Below are 16,511 nucleotides of genomic sequence, written 5' to 3'. Positions count from 1 at the left end.
TGAATACTTTTTAGCTGGTAAACCAATGTTTACCAGCAGCATACTATAGTGAATTTGCAAAATGAACATAGCCTTAACAGCTCACTATAACCAAGTTCTGACACATTTTCAAGCATATAGATTCATACTATATAACATCATTTATTTCCCAAAATGTCCTATTGTTTTATTTTCTGAGCATAATCTACTAGAACCCATCAGTCAATGCTGTAGGTCTTTACACATGCATCTAATGTCACTATAAAGCTTTTACTTATAGATCCACTTTGGTTGTAACTTGCATGGCATGGCTAATATAGCTAGAGACGTGATGTTAATGTGTTAGCCAAAGATATGAGCAATAATTTAAAATCGGCTCACCTCTTGTATTATACTGATGCAGGTGTCATCCAGTTTTCCTTGCCGCAGTTCCTTGATCTTGTTCAAGACTTTTATTGCTTTCTGAACTTCTTTGAATACTAACTTAATATCAGTGCTTGCATAAATCTCATCCTGTTTAAAAACATAAACCAAATAGTTTTAGTCAATATGACAATTTGCTGGTGATGGATCATTGAAGTAGGAATTAAAGGGGTACTCCACTGGCCAGCATTTGGAACATTTAGTTCCGAACGCTGTGTGCTCACTGCAGGGGTCGGCCGCTCCCCCTCAATGCAAGTCTATGGAAGGGGGCATGACATCTGCCATGCCCCCTTCAATAGAAGGATAAGTGTACAGAAAAATAGGAATTAGGTCGGCACCTCATGTAATTCCGTGGGCTAAGAACCCCGAAATGCCCTTGAATTGAAAATATGCTCACCATGTGTGAACCTTGGTTTCATGCGTATCACCCCTCTTTGTGGGGTATAATTGTGGAATCACGGGCTACAGCCTGAAGGGGTAGACCGGTCTCTTTTTGGGGGTCGGTAATGTGCCTTTGTAGATTCACATTAGGAGTTGAGTCCGAGTAAAAAGTAACAGTGTATTTTTATTTAACACATGAAACTTTTATAAGATATTGCAAGACGCATTTCGGGGGTATGCTCCCTCTTATTCAATTGCTAAAAGTTATCTAGTATACACACATCACAGTAAGGATTTAAATAACATATTTTGAGCGCCAAAATTGGAGGGGTCGGAGGTCAAAGTGGGCGGCAACGAATGTCAGTGTCGTACAGGTTAAAAGATGCTTAACAATATAATAGATTAAAAAAAAAAATTAAAACATTTCATTACTCCTAGATAGTAAGTGTGTTATCATTAATACATTGCTGTTTTGTTATTATCTGTGTGGCTTGTTATGGATGTTTGCCTCTGGAGGCATGGATTTCGTTCCAAAGTAACATTTGTAGATTGACTTTCCCGCTGAATCATTCATAAAGAGAGCGAACAATCGGCTCATAGTACTAGTGTAACGTCAGTTGCTGTGATGTTCTTGATGCCGGTCACGTGGTGTGTGAGCGACCAATCGCTATTTCCCGGGGTGCGTTTCAAATTCACTTATAGGAAAAAATATTGCTGCTTTGGTGGTGTGTAGCAGCAACCAATCAAAGGGGATCTCCAATGTGATGTGTAAGGCACGTGGTTTAATAGCGACCAATGGAAATTTCCCGGGATTCGGTTCAAAAAGGCTTCTAGTATTAAAGGGGTACTCCGCCCCTAGACATCTTATCACCTATCAAAAGGATAGTGGATAAGATGTCTGATATCAGGGGCCCCGCCGCTGGGGACCCCCGGGATCTCGGCTGCAGTACCTGGCTGTCATTACTGCACAGAGCTAACTCGCTCCTTGCGTAATGAAGGGCGATACAGGATCCGGAGCATCGTGACGTCACGGCTCCGACCCCTCGAGACGTCACTAGGGATCGACCGATTATCGGTTTGGCTGATATTATCGGCCGATAATAACGATTACCTTGCCGATAATCCGATAATGCCTCGCCCCCCGCACCGCCCCCACGCACCGCGACCGCCCCCCCACCGACCCGCCACACCGCGTCGCACCCCCCTGATTGCCTCCCCCCATCCCCGGTTTTATAATTACCTTTTCCCGGGGGCAGGGGTCCACGCTACTTCTGGCTCCTGCTGCGCTCTGCGTTACGCTGTGCGCAATGACTAGTGACGTGACGTCACCGTCAGTGCGCACAGTGACAGCTCAGGAGGACGCCACCGGAGACAGATGTAGAGTGGACCCCGGGCCCCGGGAACAGGTAATTATAAAACCGGGGATGTGGGAGGCAATGGGGCTGGGGCGGTGCGGTGGGGGTGCGGTGCGGCGGCGGTCGCGGTGCGTGGGGCGGTAGGGGTCGCGGTGAGGCGGTAGGGGGCGCGGAGCGGCGGTGATAGGACTCAGGAGGACCCCAGGACAGGCAGGGGGAAAGAAGTGGGTGGCGGCGGCGGTCTATGGCCCTGCAAAAGCTGCTGCAGTTCATTGATTTAAAGCGCCCGCTTTAAATCAATGATCTGCAGCGGTGTCGCGGGGGGATAAATAGCCGATAACTTATACCGGAATATCGGTATAAGTTATGGGCTATCGGCCCTAAAAAAACTATATCAGTCGATCCCCAGACATCACCGCCCTCCCCCTTAATGCAAATCTATGGGAGGGGGCGTGACAGCCGCCACACCCCTTCCCATAGACTTGTATTGAGGGGGCGGGCCGTGACGTCATGAGGAAGCGAAGCCCTGAAGTCACAATGCTCCGGCCCCTGTATTGCACGTCATTACGCACAGAGCGAGGGGTGCTGCTGCCGAGATCCCGGGAGTCACCAGCAGCGGGGCCCCTGAGATCAGACATCTTATCCCCTATCTTTTGGATAGGGGATAAGATGTCTAGGGGCAGAGTAACCCTTTAAGCCTTTTCGCTTGTCATTGGTTCATAAGGATAACCAATTAGCTCTTTCCTGGGAAGTCGTATGGACCAATCAAAACGATGCCTACTGAAGCGCTATGTTCCAATGTGATTGTAAATTTTTTTTAGATTTTTGTGATCAGTGGGAAAGGTGGTTAGAAAATTCTAGGAGTATGGTTTATCCTTGGCTGTGTTTTCTATAGTGTCAAATGGTTTTGGTTGTAGGCAGGTCCTTTGATCCAGACTGCTTGCTTTCTTTTTGCTGTTTTGGATAAGGGATTTGCGTACCCTTTGGCTCTAAATCTCCCGTCAAGGATCTTGCTCTGAATCTGGTTGGTTCATGGTTATACTGCCCGTAAGGGAGGTTCTGGGTCCATTTCTCGGAATGACAGCTAGTATAGTCAAGATAGCTATTTCCATCAATGCTCTTGAAGAAAGTTTTGTTTTTAATCTTCCCTTGGCTATCACAACTATGCACACGCAACTATGCAGAAGAGAAAAAGGAGATTTTTTAACACTTACCGAAGGATCCATTGGGGGACACAGACCGTGGGTGTATGCTGCTGCCTCTAAGGAGGTGTGACACTATGGTAATAAAAAAAAAAGTCAGCTCCTCCCAGCAGGATATACCCGCCTTCAGGCTCTGAGCTAGTCAGTTTAAGTTCCAGAGCAATAGGAGGAGACCAATAGGTCAAAGAAAACCCTAAAACTGTCCGAGGACCAGAAGAAAAAACATAACTGAACACACCCTCGGACAGAGAACCAAAGGAAAAAAATACAAAACGGGCGGGAGCTGTGTCCCCGAATGGATCATTCGAGAAAGAGATTTTACGGTAAGTGTTAAAAAAATCTCCTTTTCTCTATCGGCTCCATTGGGGGACACAGACCGTGGGACGTACCAAAGCCGTCCCTTGGGTGGGCAGATAAGTATTCAGGTAGACGGCCGATCCACTGCCACCTGCAACACTTTACGACCCAGACTAGCATCAGCCGATGCGAAAGTATGAACTCGGTAAAACCTTGAGAAAATGTGCAAAGATGACCAGGTAGCCGCCTTGCAAATCTGCGAGGCCGAGGCTCTATTCTGGAGAGCCCAGGATGCTCCAACGGAACGAGTGGAATGAGCCACAACCCTGAAAGGAGGAATCTTCCCCTTACAGCGATAGGCTTCTGAAATGGCGGACCGAATCCACCGAGAAATGGTGGCCTTGGAAGCAGGTTGACCCTTGCGATGACCTTCTGTAAGGACGAAACAGGAATCACACTGACGAAACGAAGAAGTGATGGAGACATAAGACCGAACAGCCCGAACTACATCCAGCTTGTGTAGTAAGCGCTCCTTAGGATGAGAAGGAGACAGACAAAAAGACGGGAGGACAATGTCCTCATTGAGATGAAAAGCCGAGACCACCTTAGGTAAAAAGGAGGGATCTGGCCGGAAGACGACCTTGTCCTGGTGGATCACCAGAAACGGAGAACGTCAGGAAAGAGCTGCCAGTTCAGACACCCTCCGGATGGAGGTGATAGCAACAAGAGGTGCACCCTGGAGGGACCTCAGAACCAAATTCAAGTCCCAAGGGGGAGAAGGTGACCGATAAGAAGGAGCAGTGTGTGCCACTCCTTGCAGGAAGGTCCGGACATGAGAATTAGAAGCCAGGGGTCGCTGGAAAAGAACAGTAAGGGCCGAAACCTGACCTTTAAAGGGAACTGAGAGACAACCCCAGTTCCAGCCCCGACTGCAAGAAAGAGAGAAGACGGGGAACCGAGAAGGTCACCAGGGAGAAGTCCTGAGCTTCACACCAACGAAAATAAGACCGCCAAGTGCGGTGGTAAATTCTTGCGGAGGAGGGCTTACGAGCCTTGAGCATGGTGTGAATTACTTGGGAAGAGAACCTGCGGGCCCTCAAAACCGCGGTCTCAACCGCCACGCCGTCAGATGCAGCGACTGTAAATTGGGGTGGCAAAGAGGACCCTGAGAGAGTAGGTCCGGGCGGAGCGGAAGGCGCAGAGGAGCGTCGTCCAGGAGCCTGACTACGTCGGCGTACCACGAGGTTCGGGGCCAATCTGGAGCTACCAGAATGGCGGAGACGCCCTCTGCCTTGAGCTTCCTCAGCACCCTGGGAAGGAGCGGAAGAGGAGGGAACAGATAAGGTAGGGCGAACCCCGCCCAAGGAATCACTAGGGCGTCCACGGCCAGAGCCTGAGGGTGCCGGGACGCGAAGAGGTCCACGTCTGGAATGCCCCAGAGGTCGCAGAGCTACACGAAGACCTCCGGATGAAGAGACCACTCGCCGGGGTCGGGAGAGGACAGACTAAGGAAGTCCGCTTCCCAGTTGAGCACTCCCGGAATGTGAATCGCCGAAATGGCCGGAACTTTGTTCTCTGCCCAGGTGAGAATCTTGGTCACCTCGGCCATGGCTGCCGAGCTGCGACTGCCGCCCTGACGAGTTATGTATGCCACGGCCGTGGCATTGTCCGACTGAACGCGGACAGGACGGGACTGAATACGGGACTCCCAATGAAGAAGACAAAGAACAATTGCCTGTAATTCCAATATGTTTATCGGGAGAGTCCCTGAACACACCGCCCCAGCCCGACAGGCTGGCATCCGTTGTAACAACCTGCCAGTGAAGGGGAAGAAAGGACCGCCCTTGGAGAAGAAGGGGGGGGAGCGGAGCCACCAGAGCAGAGACTGACAGACCCAGCGAGGGAGAACAATCTGAAGATCGAGGGACAGGGGAGACCTCTTTTATCGAGAGAGAATCGCCAGTTGAAGGGGGCGGTAATGAAACTGGGCAAAGGGTACGGCCTCCAAAGGGTACGGCCTCCGAAGGGAGCGGACCCCCGACCGGAGCGCCAGACGTTTGTCCGGCGGAAGACAAATTCGGGCAGAGGCCGTGTCGAATCAAAGTCCCAGGAAGGTTAGAGACTGGGTAGGACAGAGGACTGACTTGTCCTGGTTGACCATCCACCCGAAGCGAGTCAGAGTGTGGAGAGTGATGTCCAGATTTTCCAGAGTCTGGGCTCTGGTTGGAGCCTTGATGAGAAGGTCGTCCAGATAGGGTATAACCTATCTGGACGACCGCGGGTGGGGGCCTCACTTCATACAGAAGTGGGTTCGCGGTTGCCCGATTTGGGCGCAAAACTGCCGGACGGGTTGGAGTTCGACTTCCAAGACTGGCGTGCGCGGAACAAGGGAGCCTTCTTGTCCCGCAAGGGCGCCTGCCCGGACCCTTTACTGGGGCCAGAGGTCCGAAAGGAAAAGGACTTCTTCTGGGAAGTAGGGCGAGCCTTATTTTGAGGTAACAAGGAACTCTTACCTCCCGTTGCCTCAGAAATAATCTCATCAAGGCGTTTGCCAAAAAGACGGCCAGAAGCTCAGTGAGGGACCTTTTGGAAGCGGCATCCGCATTCCAAGCTTTAAGTCACATAGAGCGGCGGAGAGCCGCTAGGTGACCCACAGCAGAGGCAGAACAACGGGATGACTGCATGGAAGCTGTGCACAGAAAGTCCCCAGCTTTAGCGCATTGGAGAGCCAGAGCAGATAGATCCTCTGGGGGGGGATCCCGCTGAGATATCCTGATGGAGCTTATGGCACCACTCCGACAGGGCCTTGGACACCCATGTCGAGGCGAAGATGGGAAGAACATAAGAGCCAGCTGCTTCAGAAGCGAACTTCGCTAAAGATTCTACATTCTTGTCCGCGGAATCCTTGAAGGCAGCGGCATCTGCCAGAGGCAGTGTAGTCGCCTTAGAGATCCGGGAGATTGGTGGATCCACTGATGGAGGGGAAACCACCTTAGCGACAAAGTCCTTGTCAAATGGATAACTTTCTTGAATTGACTTGATTCCCGGGAACCTCTTGTCTGGATGTTTCCATGCGGATTCCAGAATGTCGCCAAGTCAGCGTGAGAGCTGAATCTTTGAGGTGCTGGCTTAGCACGATGAAAGGATACTCTTGGATTGACATCCAAAGATCCTAGGTCCTCCAAGTGAAAGGTGTATCTTATGGCTGTCACCAATGAGTTCACCGTTGCAATTGAGTCTGAGCGGTCCTCTGAGTCAGATGCCAGCTCGGAAGCCTCGTCCACCAGTTCACCAGGGGAATGTGAATGAGTTGAGGGGGGTGACCCAGACCGGGTACGCGGCTCTGGCGTAGCAGAACGGTGACTCTGAGAACGTCCTCTGGAGGAGCGACGTTTGTGCCCAGATGATAGGGGGAGGCGGGCCCCACGAGGGGAACGCTCACGTCTATCAGAAGACTCAATGGAAGAGTCAGACGAGCCACCCCTAGCACGCTTATGAGAGCGTGAAGTACGGGGAGAGGAGGAGCGGGCCCTCTTAGAGGTCCTACGCCGGGAAGACCCCTTCAAGGCGGACACCATTTCCCGGGAGGCCTCAGCCACCGAACGGGAGACTTGGGTCAAGTCAGCCATATACTGGGTCAGGGAAGAAACCCAGGCTGGAGGAGCGGCTGAACCCACTGGGACCGAAGGGGCATCAGGGGGCACCAGGGGGTCTGGGGGAGCAGTGATGCAGGCAGGGCAAGAGGGCTCAGCAGAGCCAGACATCTTGGTATTACAGTGCTTACAGATATAATAAGTCACTGAATGCCCATGTTCCTGTTTGGAGGGAGGAACAGCTCTGGGTACAGACATAATGTGAGAAAAAAGAAGACAGGAACTTTCTCACCCTGGTTTGTGTCCCCTGTCAGCTGCAGTGAGGAGAACTCGCTCCATGCAGCCAGAGAGACTGAACAGGCCAGCCAATAGGGAGGGAGGGGCATGCCTGAAGCAAGGCACGCAGTAACAGACCCCTTCACATAGAAAATCGCGCCCATGGCGCTGATTGGTCGCAGTGGGCGGAGCTACAGACGGCCGAAGAAGAACTGTCATGGTGCCCGCTCCTTGTCCCGAGCGCATCTGCCTAGCCGTATATGCGCTCAGGGGAATGGAGCGGGCGGCCAAAGTGAAAGTAAGCCGGCGCTGAAGCGCCCAGCTCGTAGCAGTGCCACGGCTGTCACCCGCGATAAGGCGCTGTAAACATAACGAAGGTAAGCCGGCGCTGAGAGCGCCCGGCCCGGAGCAGCGCCGCGGCTGACAGCCGCAAATAAGGCGCTGCAGTAGTTGCACCAACACACACACACACCACATAATAAGGTGCCCCATACTATATGCCCATAAAGTAAGGTGCCTTATAAGATATGCCCCCTCAGGTGCCACTGCTCCCCCAGCATAACGTGCAGCCGCTGTATAATCAAGCCCCATAAATGAAGGTGGGCCAAAACAGGGGGTCTCCAGAGGTTGCGAGTCCATACCTATGGAGAAAAAAAGGGGGGAAGTACTTACCTTAGTCAGAAGAACTTACCTAATGAAGTCTTCAGTGAAGTCTTCAGTCAGCTTTTGTCCCTGCATCACGCCTGGCTGCTATGCGCGAGCGAGGCGAGCAGAGAAAAAGGGGGACCCGGACCCATGAGGTACCACCCAGACGCTGACCGTTGGCAAGGGGGGGTGAACAGCGCATATACGCAATGTCTGTGCCCCCTCAATGGGGAAACAGGGAACCGGAGTCCCTAAGCCCCCACCTGAAAACGGAAAAGAAAAGGAATAAAAAACTAACACGTCCCTATACTAGGAAAAATAAATAAAAATCAGAAGACCTGGTCTGGAAAATCCAGACCATGTCCACCTCCTTCAGACACTAAGCTTAAACTGACTAGCTCAGAGCCTGAAGGCGGGTATATCCTGCTGGGAGGAGCTGACTTTTTTTTTATTACCATAGTGTCACACCTCCTTAGAGACAGCAGCATACACCCACGGTCTGTGTCCCCCAATGGAGCCGATAGAGAAATTGGATCTTTGAGCTGAAGACTTTAATTCCGATGGGACTTAATGAATATATTGAATACACCATGTAATAAAAAGATCCTTGGAACCAATATACTCATGTGTCTTTCCTTAATTTCAGTCCATCCATCACTCCAATTCATCACTATTATTCCAAGCGAGCCATCCTCTGTTTGTATTCTCCACTATACATAGCGCTTCAGTAGCGCTTTTTTCTGGTAAGTGAATTTGTAACCAATAGCAATTGGTCGCTCACACACCACGTGACCGGCATCAAGAACATCACAGCAACTGACGTCACACTAATACAATGAGCCAATTGGTTTCACTTTTATGAATGATTCAGCGGGAAAGTCCTTCTACAAATGTTGCTTTGGAACTAAACATATGCCTCCAGAGGCAAACATCCATAACAAGCCACACAGATAATAACAAAACAGCAATGTATTAATGATAAAACACTTTTATTCCGGTCATATCTAGGAGTAATCAAATGTTTTAATTTCTTATTTTTATCTATTATATTGTTAAGTGTCTTTTAACCTATACAACAGTGACATTCGGTGCCGCCCACTTTGACCTCCGACCCCTCCAATTTTGGCACTCAAAGTATGTTATTTAAATCCTTACTGTGATGTCTGTATACTAGATAACTTTTAGCAAATGAAAAAGAGGGAGCATACCCTCAAATCGCGTCTTGCAATATCTTGTAAAAGTTTCATGTGTTAAATAAAAATACACTGTTACTTTTTACTTTACAACGTTGGCCAGTGGAGTATCCCTTTAAGTAGAATGAGAGATATATATTACCTCTTTCCATGAAGAAAAGCAATGAAAATGTGCGCCTACTGCTTCAGCTAGTGCTTGTATATCAGCCTGTAGTGGGATAAATATGTTAATATTTTGTGTCTTTACAGAAGGAGTTTCTAGTCAAATACTTGTTTACAGTGTAGAATATGTGAATATCATGTGACTTATTAAAAACTAGATTACCTGCCCAATGCTATCAACTGCAACTATGTGGATTTTAAGATTTTTTCCCAGAGTGCATTGTAGAAGGTAGTCAGAAAGGACATCAGATGTCTGGTCAGGGCTAGAAACAGATAACAAATACATCTGTAAATGTCAATTATAACTAAATGCAAAGACACAAAATGCTAATAAAAATGTAATATTGAATATAAAGTAAAAAACATAAAAGGTGAAAAATCATAGTTTGAAAATGCCATCAGAACCCAGGTAACTAGTCCCTATCTGTGAATAGGGAGAGATGCATCACTCAGTGCTGGTGGGGTGGAGATCAACTGTCGAGACCTTTAAAACTATGAATTATCAGTAACTCTCAATCGTTTCAGAGTAAATCAGTGTGTCAGCATCCTACACATGTTTTATGCTGCCTGTGCTATAAAACTGGGAGCATGTTCCCTTAAAAAGGTACTCCCAATGACGACTTCCTTTAAAAAAAAAATGGCAATTGGGCAAAACTTTTTTTAAACCGGTGCCCACATTTCCCAGATCCATTATTCAGTACAGGAATCATCCCTGATGTATATTTAACCTACAAAAAGGTTTGAAAGAATTTTCTGGGCTCAATATATTGTTGATATATCCTCAGAATCGGTCACCAATATCCGATCGGTAACGTGCCAGCAGCTGGCACACCGTCGATCAGCTGTCTGACAGAGCAAAAAACAGAGCTGGAAGCAGAAATCTCAATACACTGTATAGTGGCTGTGCAGGGTGGCTGCAACTTAGCTTTCACTGAATTAAATGGGAGCTGAGGTGCAGTAACCCGGCAAGGCTAACACACAGAGGACGGAGCTATCTATTTCTGGCACTGTTCTCTACATATTCTGGTGCTGCTGCTCTGGCAAACAGCTGACCAGGAGGTTGCTGGGTTTTGGCACCCCACCGGTCTAATGACGTGTCCTAAGATTAGGTCATCAATAAATGTAGCCCTAAGAACCCCTTTAAAAGGGGTACTCCAGTGAAAACTATTTTATTTTATTTTTTAAATCAACTGGTGCCAGTTAAACAGATTTGTAAATTACTATTACTATTTAAAATTCTTAATCCTTTCAGTACTTTTCAACTGCTGTATGCTCCATAGGAAAATTTATTTTCTGTCTGACCACAGTGCTCTCTGCTGACACCTCTGTCCATGTCAGGAACTGTCCAGAGTAGGAGCAAATCCCCATAGCAAACCTCTCCTCTGGACAGATCCTGAGACAGACAGAGGTGTCAGCAGGGAGCACTGTGGTCAGACAGAAAATAAATTTAAAAAGAAAAGAACTTCCTCTGGAGCATACAGCAGCTGATAAGTATTGGAAGAATTAATATTTTTAAACAGAAGTAATTTACAAATCTGTTTAACTTTCTGGCACCAGTAGATTTAAAACAATAGTTTTTTCCACAGAAGTACCCCTTTAACCCCTTAAGGACACATGACGTTCTCATACTGTCACGATTCGGCTTACAGGTAGTGGATCCTCTGTGTCAGCGAGGGATTGGCGTGGACCGTGCTGGTGGACCGGTTCTAAGAGGCTACTGGTGTTCACCAGAGCCCGCCGCAAAGCGGGATGGTCTTGCTGCGGCAGTAGCAACCAGGTCGTATCCACTAGCAACGGCTCAACCTCGCTGACTGCTGAGAAGGCGTGGGACAGAAGGACTGGGCAGAGGCAAGGTCAGACGTAGCAGAAGGTCGGGGGCAGGCGGCAAGGTTCGTAGTCAAGATGGATAGCAAGGGTTCAGGTAACACAGGCTTGGACAACACTAAACGCTTTCACTGGCACAAGGCAACAAGATCCGGCAAGGGAGTGCAGGGGAGGTGATCAGATATAGCCAGGGAGCAGGTGGAAGCCAATTAAGCTAATTGGGCCAGGCACCAATCATTGGTGCACTGGCCCTTTAAGTCTCAGAGAGCTAGCGCGCGCGTGCGCGCGCCCTAGAGAACGGAGCCACGCGCGCCAGCACATGACAGGAGGGGCCCGGGACGGGTAAGTGACCTGGGACGCGATTCGCGAGCGGGCGCGTCCCGCTGTGCGAATTGCATCCCCGACGGCCATGTCAGTGCAGCGCTCCCGGTCAGCGGGACTGACCGGGGCGCTGCAGGGAGAGAGACGCCGTGAGCGCTCCGGGGAGGAGCGGGGACCCGGAGCGCTAGGCGTAACAGTACCCCCCCCCCTTAGGTCTCCCCCTTTTTTTGTCCGACAACTGCTTTACCTGGGACGAGGACACCGGGAGTGAATGGAGGGTTTCCTCAAAGGCAGGCAGTACAGCAGGAGTGGGAATGGGGAGGGAGGGCAGAGGGTGAAGCTTGGCACGGGGCAGGGTGACACAAGGACGGGGGCCATGAGGAGGCACTGAGGCTTGCCTGACGGGACTGGGAGGGGGGGAGAGGCATCTCTTGTGGCAAGCAGAGTCCCAGTTCTTGATCTCCCCGGTGGTCCAGTCGAGGGTGGGAGAATGAAGCTGGAGCCAAGGCAGACCGAGGAGGACCTCAGAGGTGCAGTTGGGGAGGACGAAAAATTCTATCCTTTCGTGGTGGGGTCCAATGCACATCAAGAGGGGTTCTGTGCGGTAACGCACGGTGCAATCCAATCTGACTCCGTTGACCGCGGAAATGTAGAGCGGCTTGACGAGACGGGTCACCGGGATGCGGAATTTATTCACAAAAGAATCCAGAATAAAATTCCCAGAGGCACCAGAGTCCAAGCAGGCCACGGCTGAGAGGGAGGAGTTGGCTGAAGAAGAAATCCGCACGGGCACCGTGAGACGTGGAGAAGCAGACTTTGAACCAAGAGACGCCACACCCACGTGAGCTGGGTGCGTGCGTGCGTTTCCCAGACGTGGAGGACGAATAGGGCAATCCACCAAGAAATGCTCGGTACTGGCACAGTACAGACAAAGATTTTCTTCCCTACGGCGATTCCTCTCTTCCTGGGTCAGGCGAGACCGATCCACTTGCATGGCCTCCTCGGCGGGAGGCCCAGGCGTAGATTGCAGCGGATACTGTGGGAGAGGTGCCCAGAGATCTAAGTCTTTTTCCTGGCGGAGCTCTTGATGTCTCTCAGAAAAACGCATGTCAATGCGGGTGGCCAAATGGATAAGTTCTTGCAGGTTGGCAGGAATCTCTCGTGCAGCCAGCACATCCTTGATGCGACTGGATAGGCCTTTTTTAAAGGTCGCGCAGAGAGCCTCGTTATTCCATGATAATTCGGAAGCAAGAGTACGAAATTGGATGGCGTACTCGCCCACTGAAGAATTACCCTGGACCAGGTTCAGCAGGGCAGTCTCGGCAGAAGAAGCTCGGGCTGGCTCCTCGAAGACACTACGGACCTCAGCGAAGAAGGACTGGACTGTGGCTGTGGCAGGATCATTGCGGTCCCAGAGCGGTGTGGCCCAAGACAAGGCCTTTCCTGAAAGAAGGCTCACTACGAACGCCACCTTAGACCGTTCTGTAGGAAACAAGTCCGACAACATCTCCATATGCAGGGAACACTGAGACAGAAATCCACGGCAGAGTCTAGAGTCCCCATCAAATTTGTCCGGCAGGGACAAGCGGAGGCTAGGAGCGGCCACTCGCTGCGGAGGAGGTGCAGGAGCTGGCGGAGGAGATGGTTGCTGCTGTAGCAGAGGCAGAAGTTGCTGTAACATGGCGGTCAACTGCGACAGCTGCTGTCCTTGTTGGGCAATCTGCTGCGATTGCTGAGCGACCACCGAGGGAAGGTCAGCGAGACTTGGCAGCGGCACCTCAGCGGGATCCATGGCCGGATCTACTGTCACGATTCGGCTTACAGGTAGTGGATCCTCTGTGTCAGCGAGGGATTGGCGTGGACCGTGCTGGTGGACCGGTTCTAAGAGGCTACTGGTGTTCACCAGAGCCCGCCGCAAAGCGGGATGGTCTTGCTGCGGCAGTAGCAACCAGGTCGTATCCACTAGCAACGGCTCAACCGCGCTGACTGCTGAGAAGGCGTGGGACAGAAGTACTGGGCAGAGGCAAGGTCAGACGTAGCAGAAGGTCGGGGGCAGGCGGCAAGGTTCGTAGTCAAGATGGATAGCAAGGGTTCAGGTAACACAGGCTTGGACAACACTAAACGCTTTCACTGGCACAAGGCAACAAGATCCGGCAAGGGAGTGCAGGGAGGTGATCAGATATAGCCAGGGAGCAGGTGGAAGCCAATTAAGCTAATTGGGCCAGGCACCAATCATTGGTGCACTGGCCCTTTAAGTCTCAGAGAGCTGGCGCGCGCGCGCCCTAGAGAGCGGAGCCGCGCGCGCCAGCACATGACAGGAGGGGCCCGGGACGGGTAAGTGACCTGGGACGCGATTCACGAGCGGGCGCGTCCCGCTGTGCGAATTGCATCCCCGACGGCCATGTCAGTGCAGCGCTCCCGGTCAGCGGGACTGACCGGGGCGCTGCAGGGAGAGAGACGCCGTGAGCGCTCCGGGGAGGAGCGGGGACCCGGAGCGCTAGGCGTAACACATACGTCTCCATTTTCGAGTCCTTAAGGACACATGGCGTATGAGAACGTCATGCGCTTTACCGGCCCCCCGCAGCCATCTGGAGCGGAGCCGGTGCCCGATGCCTGCTGAAATCGTTCAGCAGGCATCGGAGCATATCTCCCAGGGGTGTCATGATGACCCCCCATGTCGGCGATGGCCACAGATCGCTGGACAATTCAGTCCAGCGATCTGGGGCGGATTCCGGGTCAATCGGGTCTCCAGTGACCCGGTGACCCGGAATTACTGGCTCATCATAGCCAGCAGGGGTGAGGTGGCACTGGTGCCACCTCACGATCGCCCTGATTCGTCGGCCGGTTTCCCGGCCGACCAATCAGGGCGCCTGCTGCGGGTGTCACTCCTGCAACCTGCTCAGCCCCTCTTCCGGAGGACGTGACTGGGTGCGGGAAGAAGACCCCGGGTGCTGGGGACCCCAATCCCCGGCGTCCCTGTTGGGATCGGGGCCCCAGGAGCGACGGCGGCGGCGAGGGACTGACCTGCGCGGCGGCGTGGAGCAGCAGCAGTAGGAGGTGAGTGACAGCCTCCTGCTGTTGCTTAGCAACAGCTCCCAGCATGCAAAAAGGGCATGCTGGGAGCTGTAGTTATGCAACAGCAGGAGGCAGACCACCACAACTCCCAGCATTCCCTTATGGGCATGCTGGGACTTATAGTTTTGCAACAGCTGGAGGCACATTTTTTCTATGGAAAAGTGTACCTTCAGCTGTTGTACAACTACAACTCCCAGCTTGCACAATCAGCTAAAGTGCATGCTTAGAGTTGTAGTGGTACATCTGCTGGTTGCATAACTACAACTCCCAGCATGCCCGTTGGCTGTCGGTGACTGCTGAGAGTTGTAGTTTTGCAACAGCTGAAGGCACACTGAGTTAAGTAGCAAACCAGTGTGTCTCCAGCTGTTGCATAACTACAATCCCCAGCATCCCCAGCCAAAGTAGTATGCCTCCAGCTGTTGCATAACTACAAGACCCAGCATGCCCTTCCGCTGTCCGTACATGCTGGGGGTTGTAGCTTTTGCAACAGCTGAAGGCACGCTGGTTGCAAAACACTGAGTTTGTTACCAAACTCGGTGTTTCACAACCAGTGTGCCTCCAGCTGTTGCAAAACTACAACTCCCAGCATGCACTGATAGACCGTACATGCTGGGAGTTGTAGTTTTGCAACAGCTGGATGTTTCTCCCCCCCAATGTGAACGTACAGGGTACACTCACATGGACGGAGGTTTACAGTAAGTATCCGGCTGCAAGTTTGAGCTGCGGCAAATTTTCTGCCGCAGCTCAAACTGCCAGCAAGAAACTACTGTGAACCCCCGCCCGTGCGACTGTACCCTAAAAACACTACACTACACTAACACACAATAAAATAAAAAGTAAAATCACTACATATACACATACCCCTACACAGCCCCCCTCCCCTCCCCAATAAAAATGAAAAACGTCTGGTACGCCACTGTTTCCAAAACGGAGCCTCCAGCTGTTGCAAAACAACTACTCCCAGTATTGCCAGATAGCCACTGACTGTCTAGGCATGCTGGGAGTTTTACAACAGCTGGAGGCACCCTGTTTGGGAATCACTGGCGTAGAATACCCCTATGTCCACCCCTATGCAAGTCCCTAAATTAGGCCTCAAATGCGCATGGCGCTCTCACTTTGGAGCCCTGTCGTATTTCAAGGCAACAGTTGAGGGTCACATATGGGGTATCGCCGTACTCGGGAGAAATTGTGTTACAAATTTTGTATTACCCTTTTTAAAAATGTAAATTTTTGGGAAAACAAGCATTTTAGGTAAAAAAATAATAATTTTTTTTACATATACAAAAGTCGCGAAACACCTGTGGGGTATAAAGGTTCACATTACCCCTTGTTACGTTCCCCGAGGGGTCTAGTTTCCAAAATGGTATGCCATGTGTTTTTTTTTTTTTTTGCTGTTCTGGCACCATAGGGGCTTCCTAAATGCGGCATGCTCCCAGAGCAAAATTTACTTTCAAAAAGCCAAATGTGACTCCTTCTCTTCTGAGACCTGTAGTGTGCCAGCAGAGCACTTTTCACCCCCATATGGGGTGTTTTCTGAATCGGGAGAAATTGGACTTTATATTTTGGGGGGGTATTTTACGCTATTACCCTTTTTAAAAACGTAAAAATGTTGGGAAACCAAGCATTTTAGGTAAAAAAAAAAATTTTTTTTACATATGCAAAAGTCGTGAAACACCTGTAGGTTATTAAGGTTCACATTACCCCTTGTTACGTTCCCCGAGGGGTCTAGTTTCCAAAATGGTATGCAATGTGTTTTTTTTTTTTTTTTGCTGTTCTGACACCATA

General features: G+C 50.7%; 1 protein-coding gene across 8 annotated transcripts in view; it reads right to left on the bottom strand.

Moving 5' to 3' along the window:
* The window catches only part of VWA3A (von Willebrand factor A domain containing 3A), a 247,492-nt gene that overhangs the window by 98,333 nt on the left and 132,648 nt on the right, over positions 1-16,511 (bottom strand). For all 8 annotated transcript variants that reach the window (XM_056534783.1, XM_056534789.1, XM_056534787.1 and 5 more), the window contains 3 exons: positions 9,670-9,769; positions 9,487-9,552; positions 361-492 (listed from right to left, as the gene is read on the bottom strand). In XM_056534783.1, coding sequence (XP_056390758.1) covers positions 361-492; positions 9,487-9,552; positions 9,670-9,769 — 298 coding nt within the window. The remainder of the gene's footprint in view (positions 1-360; positions 493-9,486; positions 9,553-9,669; positions 9,770-16,511) is intronic.

This window comes from Hyla sarda, chromosome 8 (assembly GCF_029499605.1).
Source record: "Hyla sarda isolate aHylSar1 chromosome 8, aHylSar1.hap1, whole genome shotgun sequence".
In the NCBI taxonomy this organism is placed as follows: domain Eukaryota; kingdom Metazoa; phylum Chordata; class Amphibia; order Anura; family Hylidae; genus Hyla; species Hyla sarda.
This window is presented reverse-complemented; position numbering and strand designations above follow the sequence as displayed.